At 34.6% G+C, this 16,756-nt stretch overlaps 3 protein-coding genes across 3 annotated transcripts; 2 read left to right on the top strand and 1 right to left on the bottom strand.

The window, feature by feature from the left end:
* Positions 1–679: 679 nt before the first annotated feature.
* Positions 680–1,884, top strand: LOC132046463 (barley B recombinant-like protein D). The gene has a single exon (XM_059437095.1). It carries the CDS (start codon positions 764–766, stop codon positions 1,631–1,633), a length of 870 nt encoding a protein of 289 aa, XP_059293078.1. The 5' UTR covers positions 680–763; the 3' UTR covers positions 1,634–1,884.
* A 909-nt stretch (positions 1,885–2,793) lies between these two features.
* On the top strand, positions 2,794–8,484 carry LOC132046462 (uncharacterized). Its single transcript, XM_059437094.1, has 6 exons — positions 2,794–3,006; positions 3,095–3,178; positions 3,264–3,348; positions 6,542–6,630; positions 7,594–7,705; positions 7,891–8,484. Exons 1-6 carry the CDS (start codon positions 2,971–2,973, stop codon positions 8,097–8,099), a joined length of 615 nt encoding a protein of 204 aa, XP_059293077.1. The 5' UTR covers positions 2,794–2,970; the 3' UTR covers positions 8,100–8,484.
* Positions 8,485–11,961: 3,477 nt separating this feature from the next.
* On the bottom strand, positions 11,962–14,281 carry LOC132048275 (GDP-mannose 4,6 dehydratase 1). Its single transcript, XM_059439180.1, has 3 exons — positions 13,545–14,281; positions 13,255–13,380; positions 11,962–12,684 (listed from the first exon to the last, which is right to left on the bottom strand). The coding sequence occupies exons 1-3, from the start codon at positions 13,946–13,948 to the stop codon at positions 12,144–12,146; spliced, it is 1,071 nt and encodes a 356-aa protein (XP_059295163.1). The 5' UTR covers positions 13,949–14,281; the 3' UTR covers positions 11,962–12,143.
* Between the last annotated feature and the right edge of the window lie 2,475 nt (positions 14,282–16,756).

Genomic DNA, 16,756 nt, shown 5'->3' with positions numbered 1-16,756 from the left:
TCTTTGTTAAAAAAATTGACCTGAGTTTGTCAGTACTTCTTAACGAAGTCAGAGATGGTAAAAGAAAGAAATTGCTTTTTGTGTGGAAACCTGTATTTGCGTCCTTTTCTTGGCATATGCACGGATTTAATCATGAGTAATATTAGATAGAATACATGGAGATAAGATAAAGTTCCTGTCTCTGGGAAAGCTTGAAATCAATAAATTTTGGGTTTGTGACTGATGTGCAGCATTCATTCATCTATAACTTTGATTGCTTTGAGATCATTACACAGGATTTCTTTTATATTTCTGCAGAAACGGCCACATTCAAGATGGGTTTCTAGCATTTGCTAAGGATGGTATGACACTGTACTTTATATATTTGGATTTTGCATTTTTCTCTATCAGAAGAATCATGTTTTGTAAAGGTGGCTTGTTTTTCATCAAAAACAAAAGAATCTACAAGTACCTTTGTTTAAAGACTTTAAATTTAGTACTGTATTTTAGCAGTGATTATCAGTTATTGATTTGGAATCTCTTTGACTGGGTTTCACTGACCACTGCAAATTAATCAACCTGACTGAACCTATTCTGCATAATCACCAAAAAGATAACTAGTAGAACCTCCTCATGGCTCATCGTGCTGTAGCTTAACTGGCAACTAAAATAATTTTTCTTGAACAGGCTACTGCATTAATCTTTAATTGATTTGATTTTCCATGTGCTTAATGATTCTTTTCTTTTAATAAAGGACCACAATAACTTTACTATAAAGACTTACATGGCCATCATGGCCGAGAGGGATGCTGCCATCCGTGAACGGAATATGGCACTAGAGGAGAGAAAGAGAGCTTTTGCAGAGCGAGACATGGCAATGCTTCAGAGAGATGCAGCACTTGCAGAGCGTAATGCTTTGATTCAAGAAAGGGACGATGCCGTTGCTGCTCTTCGATTGCAGGACAGCTCTACAAATGATGACAACATGGTTCCGGATTCACCAGGAAATGGAACTGAAAGTGGTGCAAAGCACGTTTATAACCAACAGCAAATGCATAGAACCTTAGCTGAAGCTGCTCATGGTTCTATGGGAGATCCTGCAGCTGGCTACTTGAAAGACACAGATACTTCTGAAGCAAAGATTCCTAAAAAGGTCAGGCGACCTAAAGAGAGCAGACACAATAAGCAAGCCAAGATACCAAGAGTGGGTAAAACTGGCGCAGAAAGTTTAAATATGCAGGTCATTGCTACAACATCAGATGATTGGATAAATCTGCAAGAGATGGATAGTGATAAGGAAGGAGATACACAGCTCACATCATGGAAAGATAATTTGGGGTTGAACCAAATCAATTTTGATGAGTCTGCCATGCCAGTGCCAGTTTGCTCCTGTACTGGGACTCCACAGCCATGCTATAAATGGGGTCATGGTGGGTGGCAGTCAGCCTGCTGTACAACTACCATATCTATGTACCCATTACCTCAAATATCAAACAAACGCTATTCCCGGGTGGGTGGCCGTAAGATGAGTGGCGGTGCCTTCAGTAAATTGCTTAATCGTCTTGCTGCTCAAGGTTATGACCTGTCTAGTCCACTTGACCTGAAAGATCATTGGGCTAAACATGGCACAAACCGCTACAGCACATTGAAATAGCTTATATGTGCCCGTTGGATTGGGACCTCACAATATGGAGAAGGCATTGTCGGGAAAGTGTGTTGTGGATGAAAGAAAGTGTACTTTCATACTGTGCAGGAGATATACCGCTAATAGGTATTCATTCGCATTTTTTGAGCTCTGTCTCTGTCTCAGAGTTCCAATTCATCTTATCAGAACGGCCACATATCATGTATTGTAATTTGCTTTCGTCAAAATACGTTTAATGAATATGGTGATTTGGGTGACAAGTAGCTTTGCCTAAACAGCGAAAATAGCAATTTCATTGATGGAGGAAATGTGACAGAAGTGTGTATAATTTGTTTCCTCACATTACCATTGTTACCATGCACGTTTGCAGCTAAAATAGGCGAAGTTACATACTACCATAACAAACCTCAGTTATTGCTTCATCTACAGAAAATCAATGTATGAACAATAGATATCTCACTCTAGCGAGGACTACAAATCTTCCTCTTACACCCTCTCTCCTAACACAATTTAGAAAATTCTCTTATGAGTTTCTGTCTCTGTATCTGGAGTGGATGGTGAGAAAAGCATTATTAAGTGAAGTGTCTTGTTCAAGAATAATAAAAGACCCAGTCAGTTAGTAGTAAAAAGACAATTTCTGGAAGTATTTTACGACTCAATCAAAAAGCATCAGTTAACAATTCTAACTTCTGACAGATAGTTGCATGTTTGACACCCAACTTTGTGGTTGTCTTGCCGAAACTTCTTAATTTCGTCCACATTGTCAGCTTGTAATCAGAAATTAACAAATATCAATTAAGAAATACAGGGTTCAATTTTTTTTTAATTATCACCCAACTTATGAAAATAACCTATTAAAGTTAATTTTTTTTTTTTTTTTATAACAAAGTACTTAATTATTGCTATTTGACTTAGAAAATAAAAAATGAAAAAAAATCCATTTGGCACGCCTCTTATTAATAGTTTATGAATAAATAATATTGATAGTAGTAATTTCTTCACATATTAAATGAAGAAAAAAATGGCAAAAACATTTTATACGAAAAATAGATAAAATTGCTTCTTTTTTTATTTTTTTTTATTTTTAGGAAAAAGAAGAAAGAGAGAACATTACTATATATCTGGAGTTTTCACCTATGGGCTATGTGGCATCACTCGGTTACCTGCAGGAACAAGAGTAACCAATCGAGCATTTTGACCCCATCTCAGGCCCATATATGAACGGCCTCCCGGCACACAGTTGTTACCGGTGAAGTTTTAACCGTTAGAAATTTCCGATTTACTGTTCGTCTGGAACTCCAAGGAGAAGTTAAATCGGTGTTCTACGTAGCTGTTGTACCCTATCAATGGGTGCATCCGAATCAGTTCTCTCCACCTCACATGTATTTCTTCCTCTTACCAACATTTTCTTGTGAATCTCAGTTCAAATTGTTCTCCTTTTATAATTTTAAATTTTTCTTATGACTGAAGAGGCCAATTGATGAGATCACCACAGTTTCTGAGCGTGTAGAAGGCGTTGATCCTATTTTGGAGAGGCTAAAATCTCTCCAAATTGTAAGTTTTACTTTCTCTAACTTCAGAATTTTTGTTTTCGTTTGATAGCTATTAAGATTTAAGCCATCATTTATTGTATGACTAGGCTGCTCCAATACTAAAATCGCCACCAGCTGAGAGTAGCCTGACTGATATTCTGGTGAGAAAATCATCGTCCTCTTCGAATAAAGGTAATTTCCATTTGGGTGTCAATTTCAAGTTTTGAGAATATGTGTGTGTGCCTGTTAATATTTGAAACATTGTGATGCAAGTGGACTGTGGTAGTGTTACTTGGACATAGAAACTACTTTAAAGTTCCTCAAATGGACAGTAAATCAAGAGAATATATCAAGCTTTTTACAAAAGGAAAAAGTAAGTAGAGAGAGTCTGTTAAATTTCATCCTTCAATTTACATTTAGCATAGATCCAAACTTATGGATCCTTTGTCACCCTTATAATGTCTCTATGTTTATGCTTTATAGCGCTCTTCGAAAGTTTCATGGTATTGACTACTAAGTTTAACACCACAATAATCCACATCTTTTAATATATCCTCTATTGGCATGTATCGAATTAAGGTACTCTTTATTTAATGTAACATTTAGTAACTTGGTTAGCCGTATTACTCCAACTTCTTCAAGGCATTTACAAACTTGTGTTGGGATACCATTTGGACCACCTGCTTCTCCAATCTTATGTTTTTCATGGAATCCTTTACTTTACTATACCTGATTTATGAGTCTAGATAAGGTTTCAGCTTGCAACAAATTTAAGGTACCCTTGCGATTTGTTTTAGGCAATTGATCGAAATAACATCCTCATACCTCTTTTATCTCACTATCCCTTGTCAAGACTTGTTGAAGATTGTCTCTAATACATTTAATTTGGTTCAAGTTTTATCCCTCCTCTCTTAGTCATGCTAACTTACATAGTTCTTTGTCTTCCTGCGTCCTTTACTTTTGGCACGAGTCCTCATTTCACTACTATGACTCTTTTGGTTAGGGTGCTAAGCTTTTAGACACACCTAGAAGTTTATCCGCTACTTTCTTAAGCCACTTGTCATTTGCCTACAAGATATGTGCTTCAGCTTCTAAGTCTATGCTTCAGTTACCCTTCATATCCAGGTCCACAGTCTAGGTTGAGTAGTTAAGGTTTCTCGTGGTATAATCTTACAATCTTTACATGTGGCCTTTCAACAACTTGTCTGTAAATACTTTGAGTTGTGTCTTTAATTGTTCACCATGGTTGATGTAACTATTCTCCTTCATCATTCCACTTTTTCACGTCATATCCAAGACCACAATCTAGTTGGCTGGTTAAGGCCTCCTGGTATACCCTTGAGGTCTTTATCTTTGGCTTTCATTTTGTATAGTTAGTTCCATGCTTAAACGTCATCAAATATGACTCCCCTTTTTAGTTAGGTGTTAACTAAAATTAAATCATAAGCCTTGACATTCTGTAAAATAGAATTTCTCTCGTCCCCATTTACTCAATCGAACTAACACCATATTTCCCACATGTTGATTTAGATCTTTGATTATTCTCTATTTTTCATGTAGAATTAGAATTCCTTGGAGAAAAGTATCTGTATCTTCCTAAGATTTAGTGTCATTTTCCTTGTTTATTTCTATTTGCGGTGCATAGGCACTAAATAATGCTGATTTTCTCTTTTCCCACGCTATCCTAATGAGATAATGATGTCCCCAATTCTCTTCAAGAGTAGTGTAGGGGACCACTTAACCACATCCATTCCTATATATTGCCAATCTGTCTAGTATTTGACTCTGTCCACTTAGTGTCTTGTAGACTAAGTATATCAACAAACGTTTTCACTAGTTCTGTTGACTTTGTTGTAAACGACCTATGTCCTAATTACCTATCGTATCAGACTTTTTTGGCTATCTTTTTTACCTCATCCATCCAGGGAGAAGTTGGGCCTCTTTCCTTTCTAACACCACATCCAGGTGCCAGTGTATGTTGTAAATGCCTTAATCAATTCATCCATGGTGTGAGAACCCTTGGTTATGCGCTCTCACACCCAGGAGGCAACTTGATGGAACTTCTTGGTCAAATTAAAGCTCGCCCCTGCGCCTATGTAGCATATGCCTAGAAGACCACGACTGATCGAATTAATATGAGGATGCATTATAAATTCAACTATTTTTACACTGGCCATCAACTAGTTGCTGTGTTCTCCTTTGTACGGGGTTGGGATCAATTATGCTCTCTGAGCATAGGTGGAGTTATGATGATTCTAATGATAACCATTTCCCTAGAGTTTCAAATCTACACTAATGGACTATGATTTTTTGTGCAAATAGTTAGAATGTGCCTAAAACCTGAACTAGGCGTCTTCTGCATCAATCCATGATAGTGATTTGTCTTAATTGAACTTAAGAAAAACAAACCGGAAAATGGGTTGTGGTTTAACTAGGAAATGAAGAGGTACTGAAGACAGGGGTCAATGAACTGATTCAAGAGATGGAAATTTGCTAAGCAGCTTAGAGCTCACTTGGCTGCTGCTTCAGAACCTTTTCTTATGAGAAACCTGTACTAATTCTCAAATTGACTGGCTAAGTAACCTAATCATACAACCTGTAGCACACCAACATCAGACGGTGCACCTGAATATGGTAGTGGAAGTCCTTGATGGAGACATGCATAGGAGCTTCAAAGATGGTAAGTGGAGAATCCATGCTTTCCCCTTAGTGTCAAATATAACCAATGACTTACAACAGAAGCTTCCCTTGAATCGCAATCGCCCAACAATTGAATGTTCTTTAGATCTGGTCTAGCACACATGATTAAATGTCTGTTTAGATGTTTGCCAGACTTAACATTGCAACAAAAACTTATTCATCAATGAATTTGAGGGATATTTGGTGATCAGCGTAAAACTTTGGAGATCGTGAGTGAAATTAGATATATGTATGTTTTGATCGAATCAGCTCCAACAAAGACCGCTGCAAATTTTGGAGATCGTGGATGAGATTAGATATACGTATGTTTTGATCGAACTAGCTCCTTCTCAATGAGTCTGATCCACCTTTAAGCAAATCTGAGTGATTTCAACTTGTTTGTAGTATGTAAAGCCACACAGCTAACCATTTACTTTGTTATTTAGTAATCACACCCACAAGGGTGAGTACATTTAACTTATCAGGAGAAATAGGGGTTGTCCTCTCCTAAAGAGATATCAAAAAAGTTTTAAATAAAATAATTCAAAAAATTCATTGCCAGTGGTAGCATTGACCATCACTTTCTCCAATCCCTGTTGCACTATAATTTTTTTTTTCCTGATAAACAATTGTCATCAGGAAAAAGTATGATCTTTTCTCTTATCCTGCTGGTGAAATATTGATATTCCTTTCTTTGTTGTTGTAGGTTGCGTAGATCCAAAAGTTCTACTTGAGCTCTTCTCTGTATATCGCCAGTGGCAAGAGGAGAAGGCCCAGAAGATCTGTAAAAGACAGGTTTGCTCAACTATTATCATGTGCTTCTGGTCACTTAATGCTTCAGTAGCCATTTTCCATTGTGGCAGTGGTTGCATCCATTTAAAAGTGGATCTAGAACAGGTTGAAATGTACCTTTGTATCAGTTTGAGTTAGACTGTGTAATTACACAACACATTCTATTCTTAATGCATTTACTAGTATCAAAACACAGTCGCCTGTGAGACATGATACCATTCTCAAAAAATACTCGGTCACTTGTGAGTCATTTCTTATTAACAAACACACACAGAAGTTTTTTTTTTTTTTTTTTTTTTTTTTTTTTGGGGTGGTTTGTCCTATCTACAACAACAACATACCCAGTGTAATCCGACAAGTGGGGTCTGGTCTGGGGAGGGTAAAGTGTACGCAGACCTTACCCCTACAAAAGTCAGACGGGGGGAGGACTATCTGATTAATAGATATTCCTCAACGTTTCAGGCATACATAAATTCCCAAAGTTGGTTGCTAAAATTAAATGCCCTCTAGGTCAGTGGTAGACAGTATCCTTTTGAATCAACAAGTGCACATCAATCATCATCAGACTGAGCTTTCAAAATGTGGGAATAGATAATGCAAGGTTTATTCTTGTGTTTGATTGTAGCTACATCATTATTTTTTCCATTGTACCTTGGTCGGGAATTGTCTTGCCACCTCCTGTACTAAGGCTTGTATACAGATGGCTGTATACCATTTATAAAGTGCTTCCTTATGACGAGAATTCAATGTTACCATCCATGTCGTGGTGTTTTTTTCGACACTAGGATTTTTGAAGCTCTCTTCATCACATTAAGTCCTATGTCCAAGGTGTCAGCCTACCTACGCTAGCATGTTGAAGCTCTTCATCATGCTTACAAGCTTTTGTTGTTTGTTGTGGTTCTTCTTCATGTGAGAAGAAGAGCTCGGATATCTTTTTTAAGTAGATTCCTTGGATAATTGCTGCAGGAAGAAATAGAAAACAAAATAGAAGTTGCAGATGCATTGGCTGTTAAGCTTCTTCAACGTTTCAATTACTCTGTTTCTGCAATGAAAACAACTTCACAGCATCTATCAGAAGGTATTATTATTGCCAATTTCCGGAAGCAGATGAGAAAAGAAATGCCCCAGGGAATCACTAGGGTTTCTATAGGGTGGAGCTTTAGATTAAGTTAAATGTTTGTCCATATGCTATCTGATTCACAATATTCAAAAATCTAGCGAGCGAATGCTGTTTTCTTAACTCAATGTTTGAATTGCACGCAGTACATGGTTTGCAAGTTGAACTTGGGGTGTTAAAAGGGAGGTTGACGGAGGTAATCAGTAATTGTGATGCATTGTGCAAGAGGATTTCTGCAGAGGGACCAGAATCGCTTCGATCATCTATCAAACCATTTACAGCAGCTTCCTCTGATACAGGAAGCAATAGCAGTAGCATACATATTGTGCAAGCTGAAGCAGATGAGAAGCAATAGTGCAGAGGCTGGATCGGAACTTATAACATATCTATCCCCAGTGTACATAACCTGTTTGAGCATCATGACCCGTAGTTTATCTTCTGTCCAACTGGTCAAGGTTTCAAACACACTTGGAAAATTGTTGCACAGGAAGCATAGTCAGGAAATTAATTGCATAGGAAGCATGTGGATCGACTTCTCAGCTAGTATTGACTGCTCATTCATTGGCACTTGAAATGTCAGAGAGTCATAGTGTTGATGCTTTATTTAATTTTTAGTTTTTATTTTTATTTTTCTTCTTAATTTTGAGATATCTCCTTCATATGGACATTCAGGAGTTGTGTGGATTTGAGAATTGAAATTGGCGGTGAAAAAAGTTTAAATAGATTAGTGTGTTGATTCTCGTTTTGCCTTGTAAATATGCTTAAACTAATACATCTCTTAAACAATTTGTCGTAGCTCATCCCACAGGTAACAGTGAAAGCCAAAAATAACACTACATTGTAGTAAAAGATGATTTAGACATGAAAATGTTTTGAAGCAAGGGATAGGAGAACGGTACATAGTTTTTCTTCATCTGATTGAAAAGGTTTTGTTTAGAAAAAGATATACTACTGTCAGAAGAATTGTTCGTGTTATAACTCATGGTCCATTTTGTGTAGCTTTAACACAGCAGGGGAATACACTGCAAATGAATCAGAGTCGGGAATCGATTGCATTTGAAGCACGTTCATAAAATCAATTTTTGCTTTCACTTGATAAGTAGAAAACAACCAATTAGGTTTTTTTTCTTCCTTCAACCATCTTCGTTTGTCCCTTTTTAAACTTTGATTATGAGTAATAGCTGATGTATCTGCACATTCGGTGAAGAAATTGTGTGGATTTGGATTGTAATAGGAAGATTAATGAGTTTTAAGTTGATTAGTATGGTGAGTTTAAGTCTTGCAGTGTGTTTAAAGTAACATGATTTCTGAACCAATTTCGTATTAAATAGGTAAACATGGAAGGCCAGAAGACCCAAATATAGCATAAAGTTTTCTTCATCTTATTCAATGTCAATAAAATTTATTTAGAGAAGAGTTGTACCAGTAAAAGGACAGCGTTTTAAAAATAGGATCATTACCCAAATAGCCGGCAGAATTCACGATTTATTTGCTCTAACAAATAATATAGAAATTATACACTAAAACGCGAATGTAGTGAAACTATATCAAACACGCTCCCAAATCTGAATACGGCTCTACAGATTTAATACATTAATATAAAATATTAATATTATATTGTTAATTTATCCGTATTAGCCTGCCTTTTTTCTGATAAATATTAAAAATAGTGAAAAGTGAAATCCTCATTTGTCTCTAAATCCAAATATATTAGATTTCAAGTTTTCATCCATTTTATTGAAAACTTTTTTTTATATTTCTCTCTAGATATTTTTGAATATTAAAATATAGTGAAAATGTGATTTAATCTTCTTTCTGAAAACATTTGTCTTTAAATCCACTAAATATTTCAGAATGGTTGAAATGCAAAAGATAATGATATTATTATTATTATCAGAAAAAAATCATAGACTCAAAAGTCCTGCTCTTTGGACAGGTTGGCTCCATGCTCTATCTATTTCTTATAACAAAATTTATATACAAAAATGAATTATATGATCTAGAGCAAACTTTAGCAAATTATATCATATATTCTGCCTATTTCTTATGATCAACTCATACCATAAGCGAGATGCATGGTTAAAAAATACATAAATGGTCTGTTCAATATATCAACATAACACATACCTTAACTCCTAAATCTTATCACTTGAAACTACTGTCACACCCGGACAATCACATAGAAAGAAAAAAAGCTTGAAGAATATCCAAGTTAAGAGTCGTCCAGAAATTTCTCCCAGAGCAAAACTTTAGCAGCTATTTCTTATGATTCACACCAAAATTCATTCAAAAAGCATAAAAATTCATTCAAATGGACTCAAATAGGATTCTCATGAAGTCGTCTTAAAAAGTTCAATGTTGACATTTCCGAATCTCAGTGTATTGAATCTCGCAAAATAACAGGAACAACTTGCAGGCTTTTGTTGCGCTGTGCGCTTTCCATTACTATACATTACGTAAGTACTACTCCTATTCTTTTGTGCACAAAATTAATAATACACAATGTAAACTGCTAAAGAATACAAATGAAGAAGGTTACCAATATTCAATTTACGTGATTGGGAAAAATAAGTTTGAAGTTCATATTAAGCATGCATATAAACAACTGAGACAATGATATGAATTGACATACGTTTCAAATGAGAATAATGTGAAAGAAGAAGAATTCGCATAAAGGCACTATTCAAACTTGAAAGCAATGAACCTATAGTAATGGGCCTAAAATATTTTTAAAGTATATAATCATAATAATCTACCTAGGAGAACAAAAAATGGCACAAAAATGTTAGAAAGCTGCAACTATATATGGGAAAAAATTCAGAGCAGCAGTATATGGCATATATATATATACGTGACTTTGGCATGATTTGATTGAACAAAATTCTAGGGAGTTGTTAGTGGTAAGCAAACATTAAAGAGGGAGATTAGACATTTGTATATTTGTCGCATACGGTAAACTTCGCTTCCACAATTGAAAGCCTTCAAATTTTGGTTTGGGACAACGCGGCCGATGAGCAGAATTTTTCTATTCATTAATTTCTGGCGCTATGAATCGACTGAAGAATTTTCAAAGAGAACTGTTATAGGCATTGACGAAGGTAAATTAAAAGACCGAGGTGTTGATTTGAACCGGTGAGCTGTTTAGCTTCTATATGTCTTGCTATAATAGGAACCTGTTGCAAATAATGCTTATTAGGATAAACAAACGACTTTATTTATTTAATTGAAGTGTTGAAAACGGGAAAAAATGGAAAAATTCGGGATAAAGATAAATATGAATCTTGATTAAAGAGAGCGCGCGTATAAATTTTTTCGCTTTTATATATATATATATATATATATATATATATATATATATAAAATTATTATAAAGTACAAGATCTAAAGTATACCCATGCATGTTTATTAAATATTTAAGAGAAGTAATCAAAAAATAAAAAAGCTGGAAGTTGTCTAAAATTCTGTGAAAGAACAAAAGATAACATCTTTTAGAAAAAAGGAAGAATATGAGTACCTGGAGTGCCCAAAAGTACGGTTGGACGTTATCGGTCCGGTTCGATTATTAAAAATCATAATTTGTTTTTTTCATTTTGGGATAGTACCAATCTAACTTGCGCGGACTCTTTACTTTGAATGCCGCACTCGTGTTGGATTCTTCAAAAATACACTATTTTTGGAGAATCTTACACGCACCCGCTCGATATTTTTTGAACAAATCAACAACATAGATAAATAATTAGTAAACCAAAACGGAAACAAAATTTTCAGTACGGCTTTTTGGTTTAAGGCAAAAAATCAAATAGTAGCTTGCTTTACAATAATTATTCAATTTTAATTCGAAATAGATATGGTTTAATTGAAGGAGTATTTCAAGTGAAATTGTCACTCACAAAATTTCTCTCTTTTTTTTTTCTCTTCAAATCTTCCAAACATTTTTTTTCAACTTCAACTTTAGATAGTCTTTATTTTTTTCAAACTTCAACCGATATTATCCAAACACCCAGAGAACAAGGACATATGCAATTATATAGTCGTGATTTATTTGAACCCATTATTTTCAATACTGAGAATAAAATCCGTTAAAGCTGTAGATATAGAAATTTAAATTCGTGTGTACCCAAATGTTATATTGTAGATTCATCTCTAATATGATTATAAAGAAAAAAAAATAAGGAAAATAATAAAATGTGGCTATCAAATAAAAGGCAAAACAGGAGAGAAAAATAACTTGACACTCTTATCACATCAAATGATTTTGTTACATAAATTTGACTTTTCATTATCACGTAACTTTGGTAAGATAAATTCAAACAATCAAAATAAACAAAGTGGAACAAGAACACACTAAGCCAAAATATTTTCTTTCCTAGATGAATTGATAAAAGCATATAACACGTGATCAAGGCTGCTGTTGGGCATCGATAAATCCAGCATCAACAAGAACTTTCTCTCTTTTAGCCAACTCAACATCTTCATCCACCATCATCTTCACCAATTGCTCAAATCCCACTTTTGGTTTCCACCCCAACACTTTCTTCGCTTTACTTGCATCTCCCTTCAAATTATCAACTTCTGATGGCCTAAAATACCTCTTATCAATCTCCACATGTTCCTTCCAGTTCAACCCCACATACCCAAATGCAACTTCCAAGAACTCCTCCACAGTATGCGAATCCTCAGTAGCCACTACATAATCATCAGGCTTCTCTTGTTGCAACATCATCCACATTGCTTCTACATAGTCCCCAGCAAAACCCCAGTCCCTTGAAGCCTGTAAATTCCCTAAAAACACCTTGCTTTGTAACCCGATTTTTATCCTCCCTACAGCCCGGGTTATCTTCCTCGTCACGAAATTCTCGCCCCGACGAGGAGACTCGTGGTTGAAGAGAATTCCATTGCACGCGAATATCCCATAGGCTTCACGATAATTCACTGTGTACCTGTTGGTGAAAATATTATAAATTACAATTGAAAAAAAATAAATATTATTTTGGCATGCACGCTACACAATACTATAATATTCTCATTTCCCAGCTCATAGAAGAAGCAGCTTTATATATAGGTGTAGAATTATTTCATAGAGTAAATTAGAGAACAGTGAAATATTATGTGAGATAGAACATGTACATATTTAAATCTTAGTGAGGTAATTAATTAGTGGTGCAACATGTCATAGTTGTTACATAAGTTACCCGAAGAAATAATATACACTTTCACCACTAACTCATGCAAATTAAGTAGGTGTTTGGCCTTAAAAATCAAATATTTTTCACTTTATTTGGAATTTTTAAAGTTGGAGCTATGTTCAATTATAATTTTTGCAAGAAAATATTTTGATTGTTTGAATGTGAAAACAAGATTTTAGGTGTTTTCCAAATATAACTCTTAAAAAATTTTCAAACAAGCTAATTTTCAAATAAAACATTAAAAAATTCCGAATTTTTTTTGAATAATTCTCATGGCCAAACGGGTCTGAATATTAGTATTATTTTGATATGGAAATGCAGTACCAATGCGCGGCACATTTGGAAACAGCGTAAGGAGATCTCGGGTGAAACGGAGTAGATTCCGATTGTGGCGGCGGTGTAGATCCGAACATCTCCGATGACCCGGCTTGGTAATACTTAACGTGAGACCTGTTAAAGTCGAAGAGAGAATTAATTCATTACACTGAAAATAAAACACCACATCATCCTAGACTTAATAAATACTTATTAAATATGTCTAGATTAAAAAGAAAGTAAATATCTTACTATTAATGTAAATCATAAAGTAGAAGGAGAATAAATTTTAACGAGACCTTCCGGTGGCGGAGATGTGTGAACGAACCGCCTCTAGAAGGCGGAGAGCACCGGTAGCCACCACGTCAGCAGTATAATCAGGGATCTCAAAAGAAACTGCCACGTGTGATTGAGCTGCTAAGTTATAAATCTCGTCAGGGAGGATAATATCGAGCCAACGACGAAGAGAACTGGCGTCAGAGAGATCAGCGTAATGGAGTTTCATTTTGGCTTTATATGTGTTATGTGGATCAATGTATATGTGATTAATACGTTGTGTATTGAAACTGGAAGATCTACGTATAAGCCCATGGACTTCATAACCTTTGTTAATGAGGAGTTCAGTGAGATATGAACCATCTTGCCCTGTAATGCCAGTGATCAGTGCAATTTTGGATCTAGAGTTTCCATTTTCGCCTGCCATTTTTTGAGATCAGGTGTTTTGAGGGCGGATTTGTTTTGATTGTAATGAGAGGCAAACAGAATTCCAAAATATCGGACTATAAATACACGTTGCGTGGAGAAAGAAAGATTTGGAAAGTTTTAAATGTTATTTTAGAATTAATTTTGTTTAAGAGAGATGATTCAGTGAAGACTAGAAAAAAATAGAACACATAAAGATGGAGTCAAGGTTTTAAAAGAAAATGAGAAGTTCTTTATTTTCCTTTTATGAATAAAGAATAAGAATAATTAAAATGACCTTGCTACCAAACATATTTTGTTCTGACTTCTGATTCTGATTCTGTTTTTTTTTTTCCCTCTAGGAATTTTCGGAGCAAGTAAAAAAAATCACATATTTGACAGAGATTTGCACGAATTCCCTTCTTTGGGGGTGGTATTTAATTTTTGCCCCTCAAATGGCTAGTCACTAATTTTTATCATAAATATTTCGAAGTTTTGAGTTCAAACTTCAGCTTAGTCATAAAAATAAAATAAAAATTCGCAAGGCAAGACTTTGCAAAAAGTCTGTCTTATGCGGCAAACTTTGCCTTAAGGCATAACTCTCCGGCAAACTTTGCCGTATAAGGCAAACTTTTAGTTATGCCTGAAGGCAAAGTCTCATTTAGAGCTTATGCCTTAAGGCAAAATGTCCACATATGCGTACTTTTTACAAAGTCTTGTCTTACGATTCTTTTTTTTTTTTAACGGAGCGGGGGTTCGAATCTAGAATATCAAGGGATTTTCAGCCACCTTTTTAAGCGAAGGAAAAAATTAAAGACCACCCCAAAATAAGGACAACCCGCGACATCTCTGCACCCACAATGTAGGACTCAGAATATTTCTAAGGATTCAACGACAACAAAAAATTTAGTAATTTTTATCAGGTAAAACCAACATATTAAAAATTTTGAAAAGAAGAAAAAGACTTGATGACTAATGATGTTTGTGGTTAATTGAACAAGTTGTTAATTCTTACCACTTTAGCAGAAACAAACATTGATTTTAGTGTGGATAACTTCTTTTAACAACTACTAGTCAAGATGAGACATTAAAGGTTGTTCATTCATAATGTAATTATAATGTATAACTATGTAATTATATTTGTGCAATTAAATATGACATTGAAATTATACTTATGTTATAGGGAAACAAACATGTCTTTATAATTATTATATATATTTTTTTAGGATAACAATTACACGATCCAGTAATTATACAGTAATTTCCAAACACATGTACAGTTTTAAAAGTAATTTACATTCATTTAGCACATGTTGGTTGAATAGTTGAGTTATTATTTGTCCTTTAAATATCCTTTTAATTTTACGAAAAACCCCTTAAAGGTTAATAAAAACAAAATTAATTGCTGAAGCACAAGTTATACATTTAAATGATTTAAAAAGTAGCAGGCTAATTCAGAGCAATTTTTCTTCAATTATGATTATGAATAATGTTCATGTTAGTAGCATTAAAGGAAATGAAATATTCATAGAATCTCAGAGTCACATTCATCTGCCTTGTATCTTTCATCCAAGTTCCATTTTGAGAAAATCTTAAGGTTAGTGCACATAAAGAAAATTGAGGAAGATTATATACACACTTGGAAAGAATAAAACAACCACCAAGCTACGTTACCAAGTTAATTATTTTTTATTTTTCAGTTCAATTTTGTCGTCTTCTTTTTTCTTTATTGGTGTTGGAACAGAAATTGATAGTGGTGGAGAAGGAAAGAGACCATCGAAGAAGATAATGCAAAAAGGCTAAAATGTGAATGGTTTGGTCTTTCAAAGGAATGGGCTGGTCAAGTATATTCAGAAGGTTTTGGGCTTCACAAATGTTGGGCCTTTTATTCTTCTCAGATTACATAGAAGCAAAGGAGCCTTGCGGGACATCAACTTTCGAGCCATATTTGACACCCTTTGTAATTAGAAAAAGCTACACAAACTGCCCCAAAAGAGCAAAGTATTTACCGAAGTTTGGCCCATATAAACTATTTACCCGAAATGCCCATTAAGCCGAACAATTTACCCGAGTTGCCTAACATTTCTGTTGTGGCCTATGTGTACGAGACCTTTGCTTAGGTAAGTACTAGCAAACTATCCCCGTGCTATGCACGGGGCCCAACTTGGTTAATTTGGTTATTGGTTTGTATTTTGTAAAAAGATTATTAGTATACACTCTCCGTTCGCTTTTACTTGTCTATCATATTAAAATAAATTTTCGTTTTTACTTGTCCACTTTAGCATATCAAGAGATTTTGTTTTCCCCTATCCTTAGCATTAATTACTCATTCTAAAGCATTAATTACTCATTCTAAATCATTTTTCAAGTCCATTAAGACTATATACCAATTAATATGGACATCATAATAAAATATGAACTTTATTTATTATTTTTTAAGAGAGATGCAAAGTCCACTGTGGACAAAATAAAAGTGAAAGGAAGGAGTATATAACAACATATACAAAATGTATTTTACGTACAATTACTTTAATTTTAATTAAAAAATTGAGTTTACAAATTAAATATACCTTCTAACGTTAATGTTAATGCAAGTAAGTTTCATCTGTTTTAAATCATTTTCTTTTGAATATATGATAGAAATCTTTCAATGGAACTTGTTCATTGATGGGAAAAAGAAAATTAGTTGAATATGAGGGAAAACTAATATTTTGATTCCAGATTTTCCTTAATGAAATATAAAGTGTTACGAAATGTAAAACCGAATAACGGAACAAAGAAGGAGCAATGGAAAAATGAGTGAAGCAAAAAGGCAATTCAATAATATAAA

This window comes from Lycium ferocissimum, chromosome 2 (genome assembly GCF_029784015.1).
Source record: "Lycium ferocissimum isolate CSIRO_LF1 chromosome 2, AGI_CSIRO_Lferr_CH_V1, whole genome shotgun sequence".
NCBI lineage: Eukaryota > Viridiplantae > Streptophyta > Magnoliopsida > Solanales > Solanaceae > Lycium > Lycium ferocissimum.
The sequence above is the reverse complement of the archived record's forward strand: the minus strand, read 5'-3'. Positions and strand labels throughout refer to the sequence as shown.

What these genes read in the sequence shown, in the direction of transcription:
- LOC132048275 (XM_059439180.1), bottom strand. Translation starts at nt 13,948, where the DNA reads ATGGCAGGCGAAAATGGAAACTCTAGATCCAAAATTGCACTGATCACT. An exon ending in CACATCTCCGCCACCGGAAG is followed by an intron (nt 13,381 to 13,544) that starts GTCTCGTTAAAA and finishes CGACTTTAACAG; the next exon opens with GTCTCACGTTAAGTATTACC. An exon ending in TCCAAATGTGCCGCGCATTG is followed by an intron (nt 12,685 to 13,254) that starts GTACTGCATTTC and finishes TTTCACCAACAG; the next exon opens with GTACACAGTGAATTATCGTG.
- LOC132046462 (XM_059437094.1), top strand. Translation starts at nt 2,971, where the DNA reads ATGGGTGCATCCGAATCAGTTCTCTCCACCTCACAT. An exon ending in CAGTTCTCTCCACCTCACAT is followed by an intron (nt 3,007 to 3,094) that starts GTATTTCTTCCT and finishes TTATGACTGAAG; the next exon opens with AGGCCAATTGATGAGATCAC. An exon ending in ATCGTCCTCTTCGAATAAAG is followed by an intron (nt 3,349 to 6,541) that starts GTAATTTCCATT and finishes TTGTTGTTGTAG; the next exon opens with GTTGCGTAGATCCAAAAGTT.
- LOC132046463 (XM_059437095.1), top strand. Translation starts at nt 764, where the DNA reads ATGGCCATCATGGCCGAGAGGGATGCTGCCATCCGTGAACGGAATATG.